Below are 24,819 nucleotides of genomic sequence, written 5' to 3' on the forward strand. Positions count from 1 at the left end.
GCTGTTATTTTAAAAATCCCAAACCTTTGCTTCAGGCTGACTTGATTCACTGTAACATTTCTGACTTCAGTCTTAGAGGCTTTGTTAAGTGTTTGGTGGAATTGTTTCCATGTCCCTCATTGATGTAGTCTCATGAGTTACAGAATTCAAGATCCACCTGCAGTGGCCTCTGCAGGAATCCTGGAGGGGATTAGTGTTGAAGAGAGTAAGAACCTGTGATGCTGGATTGACATGAGTGTCATGCCAAGAAGATGTTTTGAGTATGTTCTAGCATGAGTAAGATGTCCTAAGAGGAATCGGTCCTTTTAGAATATGAAAGTTTATTGTAGTTTTGCATCCCTGAAATTTGGGAGACAAGGCTTTGTTAATTTTGAATAGTTGTTTTTAATTTAATGTAGCCATCTATACAGAAAGTGGCCAACTTAGGCTTCTAATTGGTTTGTTGTGAAATCTACAACTGTCTAATCCTAGGGGTAAGTAAGGCAAGTTAATTATAGGAGGACAAGCAAGTTCAGGGAACAGAACAAGTCAAGGTTACTTCTACTGACTGCCGTCATCCCTCCCTATTCCACAGTAACTATGTCTGATGAGCCCCCGTTATAGGCTCAGCTCTAGTTTAGGTATCTTATTTGTATTATTACCTCATTCAATTTTTAAAACCTATGAGGTGGCTTCCCTGGTGGCTCAGATTGAAAAGAGTCTACCTGCCATGTGGCAGACCCAGGTTCAATCCCTGGGTCGAGAAGATACCCTGGAGGAGGAAATAGCAAACCACTCCGGTATTCTTGTCTGGGAAATCACATGGACAGAGGAGCCCAGCAGGCTACAGTCCATGGAATCACATAGAGTCGGACACGACTGAGCAACTTAACGCTTTCATGAGGTGGGTACTGTTTTAATCCCCATTTTCACATGAGAAAATTTGAGCGCATGAGGATAGGTAACTTGCCTGAGGTCAGCTGGTACTGGGCAGACTGTAAGTTTGAATGCACCAAGTCTGATTTTAGAGTCTTGTCTCTTAACCACTCTACCCTGCTGCCTCACTCCATGCTATGTGAAATAGGGCCTTTGCTGCCCCTACTACCAACCTGCAGGCCATTCCAGAATTTCTCGGATGCCAAATCTATGTGAAAACCCCAAACCAAAGAAGTCTGTAGTTTCCTGGACTTGGGTAGAAACTCAAGCAAAGGAAGCCTAGATCAAAAGCCTCTTAGCAAGAATATGGTCTCCAAAAGCTGTGTTAGTTAGGTGTAGAAGGAGAGAATTAATGTAGAATATTTGACTGTAATTGGGATGGATGACTGAGTTTAGAAACTACACCCAAGCAATGGAAACATGCTGTGTACTGGATTCCTGCAAAGGATTTCATACAACTTTGTGGATAGAAAGCTAAATCCTGTTTTGAATCATCTCTAGGATGTTTGGGGAATGGAAAGCTATGTACTTTCTTTTGAAAAGAGATTCTTCTTTTAAAGGTCTTTGTCTTAGTGAATTGCTGTCCAGTAGAAATATAGTGCAAGTCACATATTCATTTTATATTTTCCAATAGCCATATTTTTTAAAGTAACAAGAAATAGGTAAAATTAATTTTAACAGTAGGTTTTTGCCCAATGTAAAGTGAAAGTCCCTCAGTCGTGTCCAACTCTTTGCGACCCCATGGACTGTATTTTGACCCAATAATAGGTATTATTTACCTGTGATATCCAAATATTATAATTTCAACATATAATTTTTAAATTTTAAAAATTATTGAGAAATCTTACGTATTTTTGGACCAAGACAAATCTCGAGTGCATTTTTAATTTACAGCTCACCTCAGTTAGGATGCTCAATTTTCATTGGAAATAATATGTATTTAGATTTCATAAAATTTGCAGTTGGAAAAGTATATTCGTGATAGCTTATTCCAAACATACTTTTAAAAGACTTTTGGAAAACTGAATCAAGTGACAGTTTTTAAATTTTAATATGATTTAATACTCCTTGACCATACCAGCCACATTTTCAGTGCTTAATAGCCACTGAAGTGTGTCCAATGCAAGTCTGAATACACTGATATAAGGAGGAAAGATGTCTGAGCCTTCTTCAATACTTGAGTGGTGGAGGAAGTGATATCTATTTTATTCTTTTCAAACTCTCCTCCCAGCCTGAGAATCAAGATTTTTGCTTGCTCTTTTTTTCCTCTCTCTCATTTTTAATCTCTTACCTGGAAACCACATATTCGTAGCCCACCTTGTGATGCTGGATGCCTTTGCAGGAGGACACTGGACACCCCAGCTCACAAGACATGGGCTAGCCCAGAATTCCCTAGTTGCCAAGCTTGCCTGAAGACCCAGAACGCTGTGAATTTTGGAACTATAGTAGTGATCTTTTCCTGTTAAAGACTTTAGGTACCTGGGTTTTTCTCGGTCCTTCTCAAATTCAGGTCGACATGTTTCCTGGGGTATGTGGTGATGCCAGATGTTTATAGGCCCAGAATAACTAGGGTACCTTGCTTGTAGTCTTTAATGCTTGGGAAAGGGATGTGAAGGTTTATTTTCTCACGAAAATGTATTAGGAAGTAGAATGGAAAATTTGTACCAATTTTAAGATAAAATGTGGGTCTTCAAAGAGTTTTCATACAAGTGGGGTTTTCTCATACCCCAGTCCCTCCCCCAAACTACTAGGGATATGAATTCATAGACCTCTTTCATTAGGGATACTCTGGTGGGAAAGCTTGGAGATACATTTAATTTATACAAATTTTATTTAAATCTACTTTTAATTGTATCTGTAAGAGATGTAGTTAGAATATTCAAATGCTTTCCCTCATTTAAAGTCTCTTGTTCCCAGCCTTCTCCACTGTGAACACTCAACGTTTATTTACTGACATCTACTTGGTGTCCAGAGTGTGGACAGTTAGTTCCTCAAAGGAGTGTCTTGCTGTAATTGTGTAGAGAATTGTGGGGTCAATACAGGCTAGAGATACAAAGAACGTTTAGCCGGGAAAATAGGATTCAGTGTATGTTGTGTAGCACAGATGGTGGAATTCAGTGGCAAATTAGAAATAATTCTATGAGTCAGGGGTGGATAGCGGTACAGATGGACACACAAACACAGAAAGGACACTGGCAAGTACAGTGAGAAGGCTGTGTTGTTGGAGAGATTAGTGGGCTGTAGAGGCCCTTGAAATCCTAGGCCCTCAGACAACAGTATATAAATAGACTTCTAGGAAAACTTACTCATTGTCAACATGCAAAGTAATTTATATACAAAAACGTAAAATTTAGAGTTTATTGTTACTCATTTATTTTTCACTAGTTCTTTGCAGCCCTAATCAAAATATGCTAGGCAGTATTCTAGGCTCTAGGATTTAACAGGGGAGCAGAGAGCAGGGGAAAAAAGCCCTATAGTGAATATGGAAATGAGATTCTGAAATAATGTGTGCTGTCCCACCCTGGGAACTATAATAGACTGTTTATTCAGGAAAAACTGACTAATCCAAGTTAATTCCAAAGTCTAGTTAACCTTGAATAGTAGACATAGCCAAGAACTCAAATTAATCTCTAAGTCTGAGTACTAAAGCTTATCCCCATACCTGATAAGAGAGCCCTCTGGTCTCTCTTACTTTACTTGTGTCATTACAAAGAGCTTAATTGTCTGATTTCAGTTGACAGAATAGATTAGAAGCAACAAATCAAAAAGATGAACCGTTTAGTGGCAAGGATGTACTGAAAGCATCAATAAGTGATGACTGATAAGGGAGATGCAGAAAAATGAGTCATGTTTAGTGTGCAGATTTAATAAGCATAGCAATCCAAGGTCATTTGACTTGGGACCAAACAGCCAAATGTACGCCATTCACCCCAAGGGCCTCAGATAAAAACACAGTGCAGAAATTTTACGACCATTTCTTTAAACAGCTAATGAATGGATGGATCTAGGCCTTGATCACCAAAGACTGCAAGTATCATAAAAAGAGACAAATGTGTGTCTCATAATGGAAGAACACAACGCCCTCTAGGAATCAGCCTTACCCCTCTTTCCAAAATTGAATGTGAATCTGATCAAACATCTAGAGAAGCCAAGTTGCAAGAAATATAAAAGACCACACAACATGTTTTTATTCAGGAAAATTCAGGCTCTGGACAACTCTGGAACACATAGCCCAGTTTCTTCTACAAGTACATTGCAAGAAGTAAAGGGGAGGTGAAGTCAGAAAAGTAGAGGAGCATTAACAGAATTCAAAATTTTAAGATAAAATTTATTGATTGTAATGTATGAACCTTATTTAGATCCATTTCAGGCAGACTGTTTAAAAATTTTAGAACATTTTTAACAGTTGAAAGTTGCTTTTTAATGAAACTAAAGAATTATTGTTAACTTTAAAACTAGTGTTGTAATAAGTAGTTTTAATATATACTCATCTTCAAAACAGATGTTAAATTGTGGTCAGGAGCTATGTTTAGGAAGTAGATATATATATATTATTCCTCTTAGGAAGATTTCCATATTCAGTGGTTAAGATGTAGTAAATGTTGAAATGAGTTAGTATGATGTAGTGCAGAAAGCACTTTGAACCAGACCAGACTGTTAAACATCTCAGATTTTAAATTTCGCTTTCTGTGCAGTAGAAAACTGCTTGACCCCTACTTAAAAATCCCCTAAGTATCTGATGTAGGCAGGGAAGTGTGGTATATGTACATTAAATGACCATGCCTTTCTTCTTTCCTTCTCTTGAATAAAAATAAACAAATATGCAAGCTTCAGCTGTCTCACAGTTGAAAAATCAACTGTGTCTCACAGAAGAAAAATCAGAGTGGGTCAAGTGGTGAGATTCTTTCAGAAAGTCTATTCCCAGCCATCATTAATCAGCATCCTTCTTGTCCCGTGTGGCTGACCTTTCTGTGACAAGATTCTGAAAATGTCACTCTTGGTGCTGAAAACCATTTAGGCAATATTGAGACTCCCTGGCATAGCCTACCACATGGAGTCCTTCAGGTCTGGCCTCTCTTATCTCTCAGCATCCGCTGGCCCCTCTCCCTGTCCTCCCATCCCCACCCCCGCCCCCATCATGGGGCTACTTAATAGCCCTTCCTCTCTGCACATGCCACTCTCTGGGCAAGAGTGCCTCTTCTCACACACACCCTGGCCCACTTTCATCCAGGAATGCCTGCTCTTTTCTCTGGCAGGGCTCCCCTGACCTCCCAGGACTGGGTAAAGTATCTTTCCTGAGTGTTCCAGTAGCATGCCGAACTCTCCCCAGCAGAGTGCTCAGCCCAGCAGAGGTAGCCCCACACCAGGCTTTGAGCTTCTGGAAGACTGAGCCTGTGACATCTCACCCTTGGTCCTGGCATATAGTCAGGTGTTGGTGATTGAAGACTGTTAGCAGTAGAGATCCCACAGGGAGGGGACGGTGGGTACCCATTTGTTCTGCCGCTCATCTTTCCTGGCCTTTGCCAAGGTCTGCTTTCTTGGAAAGCTCCCCAAGCTGGCAGTCTGATCTGAGCTTCTAAACTCGACAGTTTTGATGCTAAGTCCCCTTCCTTTTAAATGTCATTCTTTATTGCTGTTGCCATGGTGCTTCAGAAGTTCAAGAGTCTTACTCTTCTCACTCTTTTTCGTTGAGACCTCTGTTTAGATGTCTCTGCAACATTCCCATGTATCAGCTTGCGACTTCATCCAAGGTCTTTGATGCCAGCAAAGGCCCAGGCCCACTGGCAGCAGCCTAATGGTGATCTCTTTGGCTGTGTGACTCTTGTAGATGGTCCCGTTCGAAAGCACCTTAAGAGGTGGAAATATAAAAACATAGCCCCAGGGAGTAAATGTGGTCTTGTCACACTGCCGGTTATCCAGAAGCTCAGATTCCTATCCTGGCTCACTCTAACAAGCTCTGGGCAAATTGTTGTACTTCTCCGAATCTGTTTCCTGGAGAAGTGAAGAATGTGTACCAGCTGTTCAAACGGAGGTTCAGGGATGTGTCAAACGACAGAGTGAAAGAGAACGCCTTCCTGGTCCCTCAGTGGCTTCAAGATGAGGGGAACAGAACAGATTTTTGTGTTAAAATGAATATAGATACTCTTCAGTGGAATGTGAAATCAAGATGAATGTTAAGATGAAACTCAAGATTCTGTTGACAAGAGTTTGAGGAACCCTGACTTCTCTTAAGTATCTTCCCCCCACCCATTGCTAACTTTCCATAACCCTTTCAGCCTTTGATCTTCTGTCTGTCATCCAGATAGCCCACTTGAGTAGATAACCCTCCTAGTCCTTGACAGTGCTGAGCATGTAAAGCATGGCTATGATTTTAAAGAATGTATTATTTCTCAAGAGATACAGTATTGCATACTAGGCTAAGTATGGCCAAGAAGCTCTTTGGAATGTGCTTTTAAAAATAGCAAAAGCCATTTATAATTAATTCATCTCAAGTATCTATATATAGCACACTGAAATTCTAGAAAGGCTTCTTTTCTTATGAAGGCAAAAAAAAAACAAAAAAAATTCTTTCTACTTAGCTTAAAACAGACCTTATTATCAAGAGTTCAGAATTGGTGGCATCTAAATTAATGAGCTTTTAACCTTGTAGAAAACCTTGAAAGTTAGATTTACCCAACATAAAGCCCTTTGTTTGAAAAGAGCATTCTAGGGTATCATCTTCCTCATCTTCTTCTGTAAGGATTCTATTTCTAATGATGCAAAGCTGATTTTAGTGTCTGTATCATTTACCTCCCTACTGTGATGAATCACTGATAATTATATGTTAAGGGTTCAGGTTTTTTCCCTCATAGTTCATTCTTGAGTCTTCTAATTATTGGAGGGTTTTCAATATATGTTTGTCTAACGTTCTATTAGCTAATAAATAGATCTATTAGACAACCCGTGAATTTAAGGGGCAAGTGGATGGATGGTGCCCATATCAACACCTTCTGCTAAGCATTTTTCTCTCCTTGTTTAAAATAAAATCTCTGCTGTTTCTTGAGAAAATGATATGAAATTAGCAAGAGAAGAATTGTCCATTTAAAAAGGAAAGATATTAAGTATTTCTGGGTCCTTCTGGGATTCCTCTTAGAAAAGCAAGTGAATCTGGATTTTAGCATCATCTGCTTGACTTGAAAAAAAAAAAAGATCAAATTAAAATTATACAGCTGTCAGCATTCAAGCCAGACAGTTCACATTAGACAGGAAAAACTGCCTTTCTAATACTGATGTAATTAGCTATCATGCAGATGGAGGTTTTTGTGAATTCTCATTGCCAGTTAGAAAATGGGATGTTGCCTGCCACCTTTCTTTGTCATGAAATGAACTAGGTAGTCTTTTTTTTTTTTTTTTTTTTTTTAAATAAATTAGTAAAAAGCCATTTTCAGAAATAGGCCACCTTGTGGCATATTCTGACAAAATATATAATTTGTCTCCTGAGGATGCTGATTTTTCTTTATTCTACTTTCACAAGTAATAATCATTTTTGGAAAAGTGAAGCCAAGGATCTTCAAGCAAACCCTTGAAATAAAGAAATTGTGCAAGTTTAATTTGAAAGTTGCATGCTCTTTGTTATGTCCTTTCGATTCTGAGAATTCTAGTGAAAAAGATTTTGTATTCTTAGTACAATTGCATAATTGAGTCACTTTTAAATAATTGGATAATTTGAAAAGAGGATGTTTGATCTGTTAGAATCATCATTTCCAGTCCTCTCAAACTTTCCTCAGGTCCTAGAAGGAGATCTTGAAATATGATATAAAACACACAACCGCCCCACTTTCATTTAATTCCTGTTGTTGTTTTAGAAAAAACTTAAGTCCTTTTCCTTTTGAGATTAAAAATAATAGATTAGTATAGATACTTGTAGATCCTTGTCTTGGACCCAATTTTAGGAATATAGATGCAAAGAAAGTGACTGGAACAGGCTTTCTTAATTCAATCTTGCTTAAAGGAATAGGAAAGGAACATATTTTCCTCACCAATTGTCAGAATCAAATACCAAAAGTAGGGAATTTGGACTAAAGAACAGCTTTATTTAAAAATATGATTTTAAAGCACTGTTGGTTCAGTTCAGTTCATTCGCTCAGTCGTGTCCAACTCTTCGCGACCCCATGAATCGTAGCACACCAGGCCTCCCTGTCCATCACCAACTCCCAGAGTTCACCCAGACTCACATCCACGAGTCAGTGATGCCATCCAGCCATCTCATCCTCTGTCATCCCCTTCTCCTCCCGCCCCCAATCCCTCCCAGCATCAGAGTCTTTTCCAATGAGTCAACTCTTCGCATGAGGTGGCCAAAGTACTGGAGTTTCAGCTTTAGCATCATTCCTTCCAAAGAAATCCCAGGGCTGATCTCCTTCAGAATGGACTGGTTGGATCTCCTTGCAGTCCAAGGGACTCTCAAGAGTCTTCTCCAACACCACAGTTCAAAAGCATCAATTCTTCGGCGCTCAGCCTTCTTCATGGTCCAACTCTCACATCCATACATGACCACAGGAAAAACCATAGCCTTGACTAGACGAACCTTTGTTGGCAAAGTAATGTCTCTGCTTTTCAATATGCTATCTAGGTTGGTTATAACTTTCCTTCCAAGGAGTAAGCATCTGGTATTACCACATAAAAATTATAATCCTTTTCTATTATCCAAATTTCAAGTTTCATTTTAAAATTATCCTTTTGGGAGAATTCCCTGGTGGTCCAGTAGTTAGGACTTGGCACTTTCAGTGCTGAGGCCCAGGTTCAATCCGTGCTTGGGGAACTAAGATCCAGCAAGGTATTTGGTGCAGCCAAAGCAATTTAATAAGAGAGAATTAAAAAAAATAAACTCATGCTTTTTGATCTGGTTGCTTCAGGCCTGACACATAGGAAAAAATAATATGTTTAATTTTCTTTTAATCCATTCCTCTTCTTTGTATACATATCTTTGGATATTTGCATTAGAAGATGACTTCTGTGGTCATCCTGTCTAAAATGGGGGCTGCATTTGTGTTCCTACAGAATCTATGTTGTTGTTCAGTCACTAAGTCATATCTGACTCTTTTGTGACCCCATGGACTGTAGCCCACCAGGCCTCTATGTCCATGGGTTTTCCCAGGCAAGAATACTGGAATGGGTTGCCATCTCCTTCTCCAGGAGATCTTCCCGACCCAGGGATCGAACCCGTGTCTCCTCGTGCATTAGCAGGTGGATTCTTCACCACTGAGCCACCTGGGAAGCCCCTATAAAACCTATACTTGTTCTGAAAGGTGTTTATAGTAACCAGCCCTCCCCACCTGGGAATAATCACTAAGTATTTTAAATGTTTCTTGTAAAGAATATTACAGTTAAATCGTTTTTTCATAGAGTTATGGTTGATTTACTACATGCTAATGAAAGTTTTTACCTTAAGTTTTTGGGTATTTTTGACCTAGAAAAAATGTTGTTTCGTAGGTCCTAAATACGATTGAATGGAAAAGTATGCTCATGTTAAGCAGAAGTGTGTGTTGTTTCTTGTGGGACGATGAGTTATTTTCCTTTTGAAAGATATCTTTGTCATTGAGAACGTGTATTTTATTCTCCTGCTGTGAGTCTGAGAAATATTGACCAGCCTCTTTCTCACTGATCTCTGTCTCTTTAGTGTGGCTGTCACCAGGTCCAGAGATGTGCCTTCTTTTGGACCTCCCATCCCGAAAGGGCTCACCTTCCCTAAGTCAAATGTGTTCAGGGACTTCCTTTTGGCCAAAGTGATTAATGCAGAAAATGCTGCTCATAAGTCGGAAAAGTTCCGGGCCATGGCAACGCGGACCCGCCAGGAATACCTGAAAGACCTGGCAGAAAAGAATGTCACCAACACCCCTATTGACCCATCCGGCAAGTTTCCGTTCATTTCTCTGGCCTCCAAAAAGAAGGAAAAGTCTAAGCCGTACCCAGGAGCTGAGCTCAGTAGCATGGGAGCCATTGTGTGGGCCGTCCGGGCCAAGGACTACAACAAGGCTATGGAGATAGACTGCCTCCTCGGGGTCTCCAATGAGTTCATTGTACTCATTGAACAGGAAACAAAGAGTGTGCTTTTCAACTGTTCCTGCAGAGATGTGATAGGGTGGACTTCAACCGACGCCAGCCTCAAAATCTTCTACGAGCGAGGCGAATGTGTATCCGTGGAGAGTTTTGTTAACAATGATGACATCAAAGAGATTGTCAAAAGGCTTCAGGTCAGTGTTTTTCTTCCACTTCCCTTTCCATGCAGGCGAGAGCCAAGTTACAGAACCCCGTCCTATTTTCTTAGGTCCTCTGAAAACTCCCTTCATGGTGGGAAGGAACCCAGAGTTTATGTCACGCTCGCCTCCCATCGTTTTTTCAGCAGGACAAGTAGCAGAACAAGTGGGGGAAGGCACCCTGACTGTGCATCTTTGTTGGAAACTCATTTGCATGTGACCCGATCCCATTGCCGTGGTGACTGATGATGTAGCCCAGCCAGTCTGCTCAGCTGGTGAAAACAGTTGTTGGATTGAGTATCTGCTGCTTTGAATGTCTTAAGGGCAAAATGAATAGCAGAACGCCCATTTTTCTTCACTGCCAGCTCCCTGTAGGTCTCTGTTAGAGGTTTCCTTGTAACTTCAGAGAAGCCATTGAATTCTTTGGACACAAGTGTGTTCCTTTGGGCCTAATGAATGGAGATTAGTGAAGGCAAAATAACCAGCCTGCTCTTCAGCTGGCATTAGGGTATTCAAAAATAACCCTGCTGGCCACGCATACCACTAAAGACCTTAGTGGGTTCATCAGACTGTGATGTCTTTTGTGTCTTTGTCTAGTTCGTGTCAAAAGGCTGTGAATCGGTGGAGATGACCCTGCGAAGGAATGGGCTGGGACAGCTTGGGTTCCACGTCAACTACGAGGGCATCGTGGCAGATGTGGAGCCCTACGGCTATGCCTGGCAGGCAGGGCTGAGGCAGGGCAGCCGGCTGGTGGAGATCTGCAAGGTGGCCGTGGCCACTCTGAGCCATGAGCAGATGATCGACCTCCTGAGAACATCGGTCACAGTGAAGGTCGTCATCATCCCCCCACATGACGACTGCACCCCGCGGAGGTAGGTCTGAGAGTCCAGGGCCATTGATGTACCATGGAGAACATTCCCCACCTAGGTGGGAGTGTAAGGGGGCGTGTGAAGAGCGCTCGGTTACAGGCAATGCTGAAAGTTCCCTCCACAGAAGGTCTGACTCAGGATACAGCTCCCTTTCAGCATGTGGCAACAGCAGCTGGAAAGAATCACCAGCTTGGACCATTCCCAGGATTTACGTCTCTGGGTATATAAAGTCACCATCATAGACAGAGAAGTCTGGTAAATATCCCCTTTAAACATCTTGCACCAGTAGCTGAGAAACATGGAATATTTGATGTTAAGAGACACTCAGCATGACCAAGTGTCAAACGCTTTGCTTTTGTGTTCCGTGACCCTGATTCTCCTGCATCTCCCATTTGTAGCCAGTCGCTGTCCAGAACTCTTGAAGTACTGTTTTTCACCCCTGCTGTCTCAGCCTGGAGGGCTGAATGTGACTTCCCAAGCTTTTTGTTAAGTGCATCCGCATGTGTCAGAAATCAACTTCAGACAAGCTAGTCCTGCTCGTAATGCCGGGGCAGTGTAGTTCCCCGACTTTACATAGGGGAGCCCAGGAGCTCCCCGCCCCTCCCAGCTTCTGCCAAGCCTGCAGCACTGTTGAAAATTTTATTTCTCTGTCTCTGGGGAGATTTCCTGATGGAACAGATTTAATCAACTGTTTCTTTTCTCCTTTGAGCATGCACATGCTATTTTTGCTAGTGGTTTTGATGTTTTTTTTTTTTCCCCAATCCGTTAATTTGGTTTAAACCCGTTATTTTCTAAGAGTTTCTCTTAAGTTTTGGCAGTTAATGCTTAGGCTTCCTAAGGCCAAGACAATATTCTTATGTTATTTTCCGTAAAAAAACATGACCAGTCCTGCACCTGAGCTTTTATAGATTCATGAATGTCAGATGGTAGAATGTGTAGTTAGGATGGGTTACTTGTGCCCTTTAAAAAGAAAGCAGCAATGGCAGTATCGGTGTATTTCAGTTCTTCAGACCAAGTGTTACAGACCAGACTGTGCTCAGCATAGTGTTTAGTACTGCGTATCTCCTAGGTGGATGTGCCGATGTCAGAATGTGGTGAAAATCTCCTTCTCTCATAGTTTTAAGAACTGCTCCCTTTCTGATGACTGGATTTCCCTGGAAACCAAAATTTTATCCAGAACATTTTGTTTTAGCTATTTCAAGGGCAGGGAGGGTTTATTCTGAAACTACTTTCATTTGCTCAAGCACATAGTATTAATGTTAAGTATTTTGCTTAACTGTAATTCAAGAATGACTCTTGAGTGCTATTGGAAAGGCAACCGGGTCCTTGGAGCTCTCTCCAAGTGCTCTGTGATCCTCTTTCTCTTTCTTTGGACTGTTTTCCATCCCATAGTCTCTCCTGTGAATTGTCTATGTAATAGTCTATATGTCTAAACAGGCACTTATAAACTGGAGAAAATAACCAAGCTATGTAACTTGCCTGAGCTTTCCTGGTAGCTCAGCCGGTAAAGAATCCACCTACAATGCCAGGAGACCCCAGTTCGATTCCTGGGTCGGGAAGATCCGCTGGAGACGTGATAGGCTACCTACTCCAGTATTCTTAGGCTTCCCTGGTGGTTCTGTTGGTAAAGAATCCATCTGCAATGCGGGAGACCTGGGTTGGGAAGATCCCCTGGAGAAAGGAACAGTTACCCACTCTAGTATCCTGGCCTGGAGAATTCCTAGGACTATATATAGTTCATGGGGTCACAAAGAGTCAGACACGACTGAGCGCCTTTCACTTTTCATGTAACTTGACAGCCTTCAAGTTACATGAAGTAACAGTCTAAGGACAGTCTAAGAACTGATCTCCTCAAAAGGAAGCCTGTTGATCGTCAGGCACCATCTATCTGCTCAGGGGTCTTTCCCCGTGTTTCTAGGCTCTTCAATTCATGGGGAGGGGGAAATACATGTGTATGTGAGAGGAAATGGGATGGAATGGGCAACATTACTGACATTGAACTGTGAATAGTAGTTACTAGAAAGATGGATCCATGACAGGAGGTGGTTTGTCTACAGCAAAATACTAGACTAGATACGTTTGCTGTGGTGTATTGGTAAAAACAAGTAATATTTGCTGAGTTATTACCTTAATGTTGTCAGGCCCTGGAAAAAAGCACTTTTATATGGATTAGCAAATTTAATCCATGTAACAACCCTGTGAAGTAATAGTACTAATATTACTCCTAGTTAAAGGAAACCCACAGTCAGAAAGGTTAGTAACTCCCCAGCCTTATCTGGCAAATCCAGGTCTAACTTGAGAATCCAGACTCTTAGCTTTGTATGCTTGGGACAGAAATCCTTTCCCTATGTATCACTGGAAGCAGGGATATGCTGGTAAACTGGCTTTCTGGGGAAAAGAACCTTGGTTTGTAGTATTTGCTGATTCCCATGGTGCAGATATTCCCACTGTGGCCGATTTCAAGCGACCAATATGTCACCCCTGAATGCACACCCAGGATAGATGCTCAGGAGTCTGATCCTGCAAATAAAGGCCGACCGGCTCCAGCACAGCCTTTGTGGATGAGCTGTATTTTCCTTCATCTCCCCTTACGGCTTCTGGAGCATCACTGTCATCCTCTAGTAGCCGTGGAGCCGGCAGTGATGGGACAGAAGAGTGTTAGGAACCTGCCCCCGTGAAGGTGTGGGATGGGGGGCTGCTTAGCGCACTGCACAGCCCCGCGGGCCTCAGAGATGCACTCTGGCCCTTTCACTAGAGTTCCCACCTGAGACGCCACGACTGACCTAGGTGGGTCTGAAATGATGCCCTGTATGCCTCCGGAGGACCAGAAGCCCACTCTCCCCTTCCCTCCCTTAGAGACAACTTCAAAGGAACAGCTGAAGCATTAACACCTTGCTACAATTTTCAGCAAAATAAGATAATGCTCTTGTCACTTTTTTCCCTTCTCCTCCGCACTTCACACTCCCACGACTGTTTTGCTCACAGCTAATGACTCTGCTCTTTGACTAGTCACTCTCCCCTCTGTCAACTTGTGCTGCTGCTCCAAGGCCAGAAAGAGCAGGCCTCCTGGAAACACACTGCCCTCCCTTCCCAGCTGCGTGTTTCTCAGGGTCCCCTGGACCCGAGGGTCACAGGGCCCAGCTCCAACATGGGGATTGTCTATAATCACCAACATCCATGTATGCTCACATGGAGGCATCACTAGTTTTAGAAAGGCAACGTTTTTTGTTTTTCAATGAAAAGGCCAGTTTAACAACAATAAAATGGTTCTTCAGCAACACCTATAAAGTCCAACTCTTCTTCCTGTCCTCAGGAAATAAGCAGACCCTCCATGATTTCTCCCATAGGAAAGTGTATTAAAGAGAAGATGGGACAGGGGAAGTAAAGCAAAGTTCCTGAGGCCCTACTATGTACGGGATTTTTTTTAAAGTCGTCATGGCAGCCTCATTTCCTTTGAAACTGTGAGCAGAATGAGGGTTGCAGAGGTTTAGTAACTGCAGAGTGAACGTGGGCAACTAGGGTGAGGGCATGATGGAAGCAGTCCTGGCAGAAACATGTTTGGGATTTAGCTGGGGACTTCACCGGAAGGCTCCCCCCAGGGGGTGAGATGTCGCACTGCTGGAGGGGCCCCCCACCCTGTCCATCACCAGTGGGAATGTATAACCAGATGTATGTCTTGGTGTCCGTGACCGCTGACTTGAGCAGTCATTCTTGTGGCAAGATGAGAAATACCTAGATAGGGGATTCAGTTGTGATGCTCTGAATGGTATTGCATGGGAGTGGTGGGCCTTCATTCTGCTGAGGGCCACCAGCCTTTGGATTTATTTTTTTAATTGAAATATAGTACTCTTGCCTGGAAAATCCCATGGACGGAGGAGCCTGGTAGGCTGCAGTCCATGGGGTTGCTAAGAGTCGGACACGACTGAGCGACTTCCCTTTCACTTTTCACTTTCATGCATTGGAGAAGGAAATGGCAACCCACTCCAGTGTTCTTGCCTGGAGAATCCCAGGGATGGGGGAGCCTGGTGGGCTGCCGTCTATGGGGTCGCACAGAGTCGGACACAACTGAAGCGACTTAGCAGCAGCAGCATGGTTGATTTACATTGAGTGTTATTTTCAGATGTACAGCCCCATGATTCATATTCTTTTTCAGATTCTTTTCCCTTATAGGTTACTACAAAATAATTGAGTATATAGTTCCCTGAGGAAAGCAATCAAGGGCCATTCAAGTGGAAAAGCTAAAAACAAGTTACCTAAAGGAACCAAATTATTTTTTAAGTAAGAATCGATTGCAAAGGTTTTTTCCTCCTTTTAAAAAAACAAGTATTGCAAAGTGCAGCAGCATCCTGCTTTAGAGTGAGAAGGGCTGTTAGAAACCATCTGGTTCAAGTCTCTGGTTTTTTTAGACGAGGAACTTTGGTTCAAAGAAATTGTTTTTTTTTCCCCAAGCCAAAATCACATGGTTTATTAGAGACATAGCTGTCCCCAAGCACCAAACTTTTCTGACTCAAGAGTCCAGTATTGTGATGTTCTGTTCAGTTATTATAGCAGAGCCAGATTAGTTTTAGTCAGTCATGAGCTGTAAGCATCAAGAGTTTTTGTTGTTCAACGCCAGATTTTACTTGGAGTAATACAACACAAATCCCTTTGTGAATTTTCATACATGTCATGAAAAGCCAGCTTTTTATCTTTGTCCTTCAGTGTACTGCCCACTTCTGGATTCCGTAAATCATTCTTATATCTTCCAGAGATGAGTAAGGGAGCAGAAGCTAGTGGTGGCCTGCCGCATGGAGGGCAGTCAGAAGTGGCAGGATGGCAAGGGTTTAGCACTGTGTAGTCTGTGCTTTTCAGTCTCTGTAAATGCATCTTCTCTCCCTGCTTTGGCCTTATCATACTTAATTCTATAATTATGGAATATGCAGAAGGTTTCTAGTGGTATGCTAAGAGCGGTAGGGATGAAATACAGACTATAGAGAAGACAAAAATCTCCGGCTTAGTGGGATCTTTTGACCAGTTTTAGTTTTAAATGTGATGCAGCTTAAAGAGTACTTCAACTAGAAGAAAATAGAGTAGTTATGAATTGCAAGTCTTTCATTTTACAAAGAAACTATGGCCCCAAAGCTGATATTGTCTATTTGGTATTATGTTGTTATTGTTTCTATTTTATTTATTTACTTACTTTTCTATCCTGATGCAGTATGGGCTGCAATCAGCCTATGAAGCTATAGAATTAAAATTCAGTGAGGGGATCTCTGTGTATGTGTGGAAGGGGGGTAGGGAAACGGGGAAGGTAAATTGAAAACATGGCCTAGGGGAAAATTTTTGAAAAGTTAATACCCCAGGATACCTGGTAAAGTTCAGTACATATTCTGTACTTGTGTTGGTTCCTAGCAGCCAACAGAATGGGGCGTAGATGGTATGGTCCATTGAGTTAATAAGTTAAATAGACCATCGCAGAGGAGAAGCAAAGCTCACCATGATTTTGAGGTGGAGAGAAACTTTTCCATGTATTATCATAAATTTGTGTTAATATTTTTTTGGCAAGCTACAACATTCTTGCATTATATTTCCTGATCCAGAATCCTAGATAATGTACCATCAAAAATGAAAGATTCATATATACTACAGTAGCACCTGTGTTAACAGCCAACCACATGGCAATGGCATATTTTTGTCAGAAATATTGAATCAAAGCTGGATACTCTATCAGAGCCTAAGGTGATAATCCCTCATTTCAGAGAAAAGGGTTCATTATGTAAGAAGTCAGTAACTTCTGAAAGTAATGTCAAGTGGCCATACAGTGTTCTGCAAACTGCAGGGCATAGCTCTTAAATAGATCATGAAATCCGTTTAGGAGGTTGTATCCAGTGTATTTCTTTCTTTAATGAAACGGATTAACATGGAATGTAGCAGAATGGAAGCTATCAGAGGAGGGTTGTGTGTATTTATGGTTGTGCTGTATCACAGTGTAAAATGTACTTTTCACCCAGATTGTGGTCCAGAAAGTTCAAAAGCCATTGTCATCCAAGCATAAAAGGGGCACAGCAGAGTCTTGGGCAAAGGGTCGGATTAGGGTTGACCTAGGCTTTGGTGGGAGTTGGAGGGAGTGGCAAAGAAGCTCTAAGCAGAGATGCCCGTTGGAGGCTTGGGCTGAGGCTGAAGAGGGCAAAGTGACGTCTCTCAGTCATGTCCGACTCTTTGCAACCCCATGGGCCGTAGCCCACCAGGCTTCTCCATCCATGGGATTTTCCAGGCAAGAGTACTGGAGTGGGTTGCCGTTTCCTTCTCCGGGAGATCTTCCTGACCCAGGGATTGAACCTGGGTCTCCTGCATTGCAGGCAGACACTTTACCCTCTGAGCCACCAGGGAAGCTGGTGGACCCAAGGACCCCAGCAAATCCATGTGCTCCAGAAGCAGTGCTTTTCAAAACCTGCAGCTGTCATGGGGATGAGGGAGAACACATTTGTGGTTGTTGGTAGTCTTACCCTGAAATACACAGGCAAGGTCATGAGAAGAGGGGACCGTTCCATCAAGCTCACTTTCCCACCCACAAGAGCCCCTTCCCCAGATCAAAACCAGGCCTTCAGCTGGAGGCTCTTTGGACGTGCATGTCCAGTACAAGAGTCGTGAGTCGCCTGTGGCTGCAGAACCATTGTAATGTGGCTGGTCCCAGAGGAGCTGTGCTCTTAAGTGTAAAATACACTCCAAATTTACAAGGATGTAAAATGTCTCATTAATTTTTTAAATACTGATTTATTGATCGCTTGTTGAAATGATAGCATTTTGGATATATTGAGTTAAATAAAATGTATTCTTTTTTTTTTTTTTTTTTTATTTTATTTTTAAACTTTACATAATTGTATTAGTTTTGCCAAATTCAGGATGGGGAACACATGTATACCTGTGGCGGATTCATTTTGATATTTGGCAAATAAAATGTATTCTTGAATTGACTTCACCTGTTTCATTTTGCTTTTGTAATGTGTCTGCTGGATATTTAAAAATTACATACATGGCTTCTGTTGGTGGCTCATGCTGTATTTCTGTTGGACAGTGCTGGTCTGGACTTTGCTTATGCTGCCTCTAAATTTCCTCTTAAAGGACTGTTTTGCTATTACTCTTAACCTTTCCTTTCAAGATTTTTCCACATGCTTCTCAATCTTCAAAATGTCTTTAAGAAAAAGTCTTTTTTTTTTTTCACTTAGTGATGAAATTCAAATGCACAGTTTGAGTTAATGCTTTGGTGAGAATAGATTTTTTTTCCCAGTAATTTGCCTATCAGTCAAGTCAGTAATGGATTGAACCTTCCTTGGTTGTTTGGGGAAAGGGACTAGAAAATGGGTTCCTCCTTTCTTAAGGTTTGGGGGTTGGGGTGATGGCACAAAAAGAGGGTAAATGATGGGAAACACTTGTGTGCCTGCCATTCATTTCACTCAGTCTGCTGCCTGGGGACGGCCCTGCTATGAGAGATTTTTGGCTTTCAGGGGGGTGGGAGGGAGGCCTGATTTTAGAGTATGCTTTGTTCCCCAGCAATTTGATAATTTTTGATTTGATAATTGCTAATTTCAATAACTTGCACTTTTTTTTTCTCCTCCTGAGCTAAATTTGGCTCTCAGTTTGGATTTCAAGATTTCTCCCTGCTTATTTTTGACTGTCGGGATTCCAAGAAATTCAAAACCCTTTTCGATCCTTAATCATAAGGGAAGGATCTAAAGCTTCCTTGTGATTAAGGATGGAAAGCCGCCTGTTTCCTGCGAGGCCCCATCTTAGAGGTCTGCTCCCCCCAGATACTGTCCCGGCACCGTCCCTCCCCACGTCTCAGTGCTGACTCTAGCCCTGCTCCACCCGCACCCCCACCCCTACCAGGGTGACCATAGGTCTGTCTAAGATTCCATACCTCAGGTCCAGTATTTGGAACTGAGCAAAGGAAAATACGGGTATAATGCTTACGAGGATTCTGGTTTTTGAAAGGAAAATGATTGTAGGGCCTCATGGTTGAAAGATGGTTTGAAACCGGAAATGAGGCGTTTGCCACGTTTTAACTGTTGGTGAGAATCTGTGTGGTTCTGCCAACAAGCAGAAGCGATGTTGACGTTTCTTCTCTCTGTGCCCTCGCCCTAGGAGTTGCTCTGAGACCTACCGCATGCCAGTGATGGAGTACAAAATGAACGAAGGGGTTTCCTACGAATTCAAGTTTCCCTTTCGAAATAACAACAAGTGGCAGAGGAATGCCAACAAGGGGCCTCATTCACCTCAAGTCCCGTCCCAGGTGCAAAGTCCCATGACCTCGAGGCTGAACGCCGGGAAGGCGGACGGGAAGATGCCTCCTCCGGAAAGAGCCGCCAACATCCCCCGCAGCATCTCTAGCGATGGGCGCCCGCTGGAGAGGCGGTGAGTGTGTCTTCCTAGGTGTGCCCTGAATCTCTGCCCCAGATTTAAATATCTCCAGGCCCAGAGTACCAGTGATTTTGAGCTACCCGTATTTTACTAGAAATCAAAAATTAAAACTGAGATGCATGCACTAGTGGTCTTCAAAGCATGGTAGCGTTCCGAAGCCAACAGGATAAATGAAGATGTGTTCCAGCAAAGCATTCGGCCCTGTGTAATGGCATCTAGGCTGTGCTCTTTCATTTTGCTGTGATACCAACGGAAATCATCATTGCACACTTATGAACTAGAACTTGGCAGTCTCTTTGAGGTGACATTGACCATATCATCATCTTTGACAGTCTTTGACTTGTAGGGGATTAGTGATATGATTGTAGCAACAGTGAAGGTTTTTGGTTGAGTGTCTGTGTTTGTGTTACTTTGTTATAAAGAATTGTGAGAAGGGCAAGCTGCTAGTATAGTACAAACATACTTTCCACTGCTCTGAATGCAGAAGAAAATAGTGGATGTTAGAACACTCAGCCCTGAGTAAAGTAATTAACAGGAGCTGGGGATTGAGGGATCCTAGAAAGGAACAGACCAAGGTTGCTTGTTAAATGGAAAGTCACAGCAGATTCCCTCACAAATCATAACTGGTTAATTCTTTCTTAACCAAGACGCCCTAGCATTTTTGTCTCCAATTCACTATAAAATGCAGCACCGTGAAATAAGAACCTAGGGCAAACATTAAAATAGAATAGGTACTCTTAAAATGTGAATACACATGGACTGTATAATTTTAAGTCATTGTACTATAAATTCAGATACTCCAGATCGCCTCAACTGCAGTTTAGCTTGGTGACCTGCTAGTCCTCTGCTAGAAGAAGCTGGCTTCTGTCTGTGCATGCACTGCCGTTTCCCCATGATTGTGCTTGACTGGATCACATCTCTGCATGTTTTTGTGGTCCCCACACTACAGAGGGGATCAGGAACCCTCAGAGCTGGCAGGGAGAAGTCTCTGTTCCAGAAGCTGCTGTGGGAAGAAGAAAGGTCCCTATGGAGCCAAAATGTGAGCCTGACTCCAGCCAGAACAGGGCGCCAAGGAAAACATCCCAGCGATGCTTCAGAAGTCATTGGTTCAGACTGAGAGCAGAAAGTTGATTTTCAAAACCACACTGTGATGTCTTTTATCTTAAAAGACATAAAACATTGTCACTTAACTATTTCAGAAATACTAGAATACCATGTAGAAATAATCTGATCAAAACAGACAACCAAAAAAACCATAGTTGTCTTTCTAAAATTCCTCATGTAATCCTGGGGATTTATTTACAGAGCCTTGCTATTTATCTCAATAAAAGATTCCTCTCCCAGAGTGGCTACATTCCCATCTGGACTCCTCTTGCTTTCATTATTTTCGGGAAGGAAAAGCATCCAAGCGATCGCTGAATGAATTCTTTGTTCTGCACATTCCAAACTTGGCTCCCTCTGAGGTGTGTGTTAGCTGGAACTCATGATTTGGCCCACATTTTGAAAGATGAACCTAGGAAACCGTTGTTTAGAGAAGGACCTTTTGTTCCCCTCAATGCTATTTTCTTTCTTTCCAAGACAATCATCAGGGTTTTATGAGTGAAATCAGTTTCACGTTACTTTCTATGATATTCCATATAATAAAATAGCAGAATGTATTTTGATGCCATGTTGAATTTAATTTCTGCAACAGAAACTAAAGCTTATGGCTGAATGTTCTGACCTCTGAAAGTGAAAATATTTTTTGTAGCTTATTATCTTCTTAGGATGCAGGCAAGTGCTATAGAATGCATCACTCCATTTATAGATGTTCTTTCTGTGGGTGTTTGTGTGCACCTTTCCCATAACTCTACCCAAAGGATAGGGAATTCTCATGCTGTCCCTGTAAGACTGCAATAATCGCCCTGTGGCTCTCCAGGGCGTAAGAAGAAAGTGGCAGAAGTGAGGCTACCAGTGGTTTTTGGAAAATTTAACCTTTGCCAAGTCCTCTTAGTGTCACATGTCCTTTAAGACACTGGACTAGGTTTCAGATCTAACGATGGAGGGTTTGCAAACGCTGAGCTCTAAGTTTTCAGATTATTTGTCTCCTCTTCATTTTAAAGGGTGTGGAATTAGATGGCTGTTCTTCTCTTGTAAAAATGTAAGAGTTTGATGTCCTATCCCATCATTCCTAACTTTGAGTAAAGCAGTATTTCTTATTTAAGTTTTAACTTTGAGGCATACATAGAAGGTATTATTTGAGAAACTTTATATTGCTACTGTTTGCCGAATGAGTATTCAGTAGACTCCTGATGTTCACCGGGAATACTTCCCAAGTCCTCCATTAAGACCTAGAGTCATAAAATAGACCTGAGAATATCATTTCCTCCATGAAACATAGTAAAATAAAACTAAAAAATGTAAGCATTCCCTTCCTAGTTCTACTGAGAACAAATTACCTTACTGCAACATGGACGTGATGCTCCTGGCTAGCCATACCTCCCCATCTGACTCTCCCCCTTCATCCCAGCCCTGCCCCTGGGTACCATCTGCCTTTGTACCTGGCCCACCTGTAGAGTGACACGGACCTTTCGGATGAGTCACAAGTGGTCAAAACTGATGCCACAGTCTGCCATTCCTTGAATCTTACCTTACCAATAGTGGCATAAGCCTGATACTGAGACTAAAGGATGGTTCCTTGGTATCAGTATAGGATTGGTTCCAGAACCTCCCTGGATACCAAAACCTGCAGCTATTCAAGTCCTGTAATTAGCCCTCACATCCTCGGCAGGTCCGCAGGTCATGAACATAGTAGTATATGTATTGAAAAAAATTTCCTGTAAAAGTGAACCTATGCAGTTCAAACCCATATTGTTCAAGGGTCAGCTGTATTGCCTTTACATGGTTGGTTGGTTTCATTTTTTTTTTTCTCCCCCAGGTCAGGCAAGTTGTATTAAACTGTAGAGAACCAGCTTATTTAGGATGAAGTGTACAGCCACCTCAAGCCTACTCTGCACATGCTACACAAATCTGCCTACTTCGTTCACCATGACTGGACACAGCACAATTCATTTTAAATGAAAACTGAATATACTGCTTGTAGAAACTTAATTTACTGCTTGTAGAAGCATAGTTTTCTTGAATTGTATGTAAGTTCCCAGACTTAAAGGTCATTAGAAACAATTAAAAAAAAAATACTTGTGGAACAGATTATCATTTTTTACAATTTTTATGACAGACTCAAAGGTGTTGGTATTTGGAGTTTGTAACAAGAATTATTTAACTGAATTTTGCTCTCTATACATTGATTAGAGAAACTGATACAATAGGAGTAGATGACCCATTTGCCATCTAAGTAGAATAAAGTCTGATTAGATTTGGTTTAAATACAAGAGCTTTATGCTATCTAGGTGGCCTTTCAAGTATAGAATTTTATGGTATTTGTGGGAGAAGTTCTTATTGACAGAATTCTTATTTTTGTTCAGTAGCTAAATTGTGTCTGATTCTTTTTGACCCCATGGACTGTATGTAGCATGCCAGGCTTCAGCGTCCATCACCAACTCCAAGTTTGCTCAGACTTATGTCCATTGAGTTGATGATGACATCCAACTATCTCCTCCTCTGCTGCCCCTTCTCCTGCCCTCAATCTTTGCCAGCATCAGGGTCTTTTCCACTGAGTTGGCTCCTTGCATCAGGTGGCCAAAGTATTGGAGCCTCAGCATCAGTCCTTCCAATGAATATTCATGGTTGATCTCCTTTAGAATTGGCTGTTTTGATTTCCTTGCTGTCCAAGGGACTGTCAAGAGTCTTCTCCAGCACCACAATTCAAAAGCATCAAGAATTGACAAAATTAATATTTAACAAAAACAGGTGATATGGTGCCATCTCTGTTTTGGCCTCAAATTCATCTTGAGTGTAAGGATAATGCTGAAATTAAGTTAGCTGGCTGTGGCACACTGAACTTAACACATCACTGTGTTTAAACATAATATGGGATTAGTAATAAAACCCTGATCTGTGTTAATGTGCTCAGAAAAGCTTAAGTATTTCAGGGGCTTTGCATAAACAACAGGCATGTTGGCATATAAAATAATTCTCCTTTCTCCTTTTTGTAGATGAAGTATTGCCAAGCTTTCTATAAATATTTAATGTCAGATCATACTGAACCAATGCTCCTTTTGCATTTTACCTGGATGCCATCGTCTCCCTGTTTTTCCACTGCATTTAGCTTTCAGCAGCTGGATAGAGTGTTGCTTTGTAAACAGAGTTACAGCTGGCTATGCTTGCAGCCTCCCTAATACCCTCCTCTGCAGATGTCTGCACCATGCAGGGCTTGAAGATCATGCCTAGAGAATATTGTTGAAACAAACGCAAATAGTTCTTCTATTTCTGTTTCAGTATCCATTAAACAAAAACTCCCCTTCCCCCACCCCTAGGCCCTTACCATTCTACTTTCTGTGAATTTGACTATCTTGGTACCTCACATAAATAGAAGATTTACGTTAGTGGAATCATCCACTGTTTGTCCTTTTGGGATTGGTTTATTTCACTTTAGCATAATGTATTCAGGCTTCATTCATGTTGTAGCATATGTTGAGTTTTCCTTCTTGCTTATTAACTCAGGCTACTGTAACAAAATACCATAGATTCTGTGGCTTATACAACAGACATTTACTTGTGGAGTCTGGAAATTCCAAAATCAAGGTTCCAAAAGGTGTGGTTATTGGTGAGGGCCCTCTTCTTGGCTTGTAAAAAGCACCTTCTTGCTGTGTCCTCACATGACAGAGAGAGGAAGCTCTGGTTTCTTGCTCCTCTTATAAGGGCACTAATTGCATCATGGGGGCTCCACCCTTATGACCTCATCTTAACCTAATTACCTCCCAAAGGCCCCACCTCCTAATGTCACTACACTGGGGTTAGGATCTCAACACATGAATTCGATGAGGAGTGAGGGTGGGAGGATCCCCGGGTAGCACAGTGGTAAGGAATCCACCTGCCAGTGCAGAAGCTGCAGGAGACAGAGGTTTGATTCCTGGGTCAAGAAGATTCCCTGGAGGAGGGCATGGCAACCCACTCCAGTGTTCTTGCCTGGAGAATCCCATGGACTGAGGAGCCTGGTGGGCAAAGAGTCAGACACGACTGAGCACACGTGCATGCGGGTGGGGGGAGGGGCACGTTAAGTCCATAACCTTTCCCCTTTTCAAGACGGAGTAATATTCCATTGTGTGTACCACGTTGTTTATCCATTCATCCACTAATGCACACTTGGGTGAATCAGTTTATTTTTATAAAGTTAAAAAGCAGGTAAAAGTGAAACACTACAATCTGATAAAGCCAGAGAACTGAAGCTTAGATTTAAGTAGAATTTTTGCTTTTTATTGACTAAGTTTAGAATACTGGTATAAAAGTTATATTGTGAGTAAAGC

At 41.9% G+C, this 24,819-nt stretch overlaps 1 protein-coding gene and 1 long non-coding RNA gene across 50 annotated transcripts in view; one reads left to right on the forward strand and one right to left on the reverse strand.

The window, feature by feature from the left end:
* Window positions 1–24,285, reverse strand: part of LOC129621753 (uncharacterized) — a 54,610-nt gene extending 30,325 nt beyond the window's left edge. For both annotated transcript variants that reach the window (XR_008699666.1, XR_008699667.1), the window contains exons 1-2: window positions 23,838–24,285; window positions 23,583–23,739 (exon numbers count right to left, since the gene is read on the reverse strand). This is a non-coding gene — a long non-coding RNA (uncharacterized LOC129621753). The remainder of the gene's footprint in view (window positions 1–23,582; window positions 23,740–23,837) is intronic.
* SIPA1L1 (signal induced proliferation associated 1 like 1) overlaps window positions 1–24,819 on the forward strand; it is a 512,605-nt gene that overhangs the window by 430,622 nt on the left and 57,164 nt on the right. For all 48 annotated transcript variants that reach the window (XM_055538504.1, XM_055538534.1, XM_055538533.1 and 45 more), the window contains 3 exons: window positions 9,572–10,145; window positions 10,746–11,020; window positions 19,139–19,408. In XM_055538504.1, the coding sequence (XP_055394479.1) occupies window positions 9,572–10,145; window positions 10,746–11,020; window positions 19,139–19,408 (1,119 nt within the window). The remainder of the gene's footprint in view (window positions 1–9,571; window positions 10,146–10,745; window positions 11,021–19,138; window positions 19,409–24,819) is intronic.

This window comes from Bubalus kerabau, chromosome 10 (genome assembly GCF_029407905.1).
Source record: "Bubalus kerabau isolate K-KA32 ecotype Philippines breed swamp buffalo chromosome 10, PCC_UOA_SB_1v2, whole genome shotgun sequence".
Classification (NCBI taxonomy): Eukaryota; Metazoa; Chordata; class Mammalia; order Artiodactyla; family Bovidae; genus Bubalus; species Bubalus kerabau.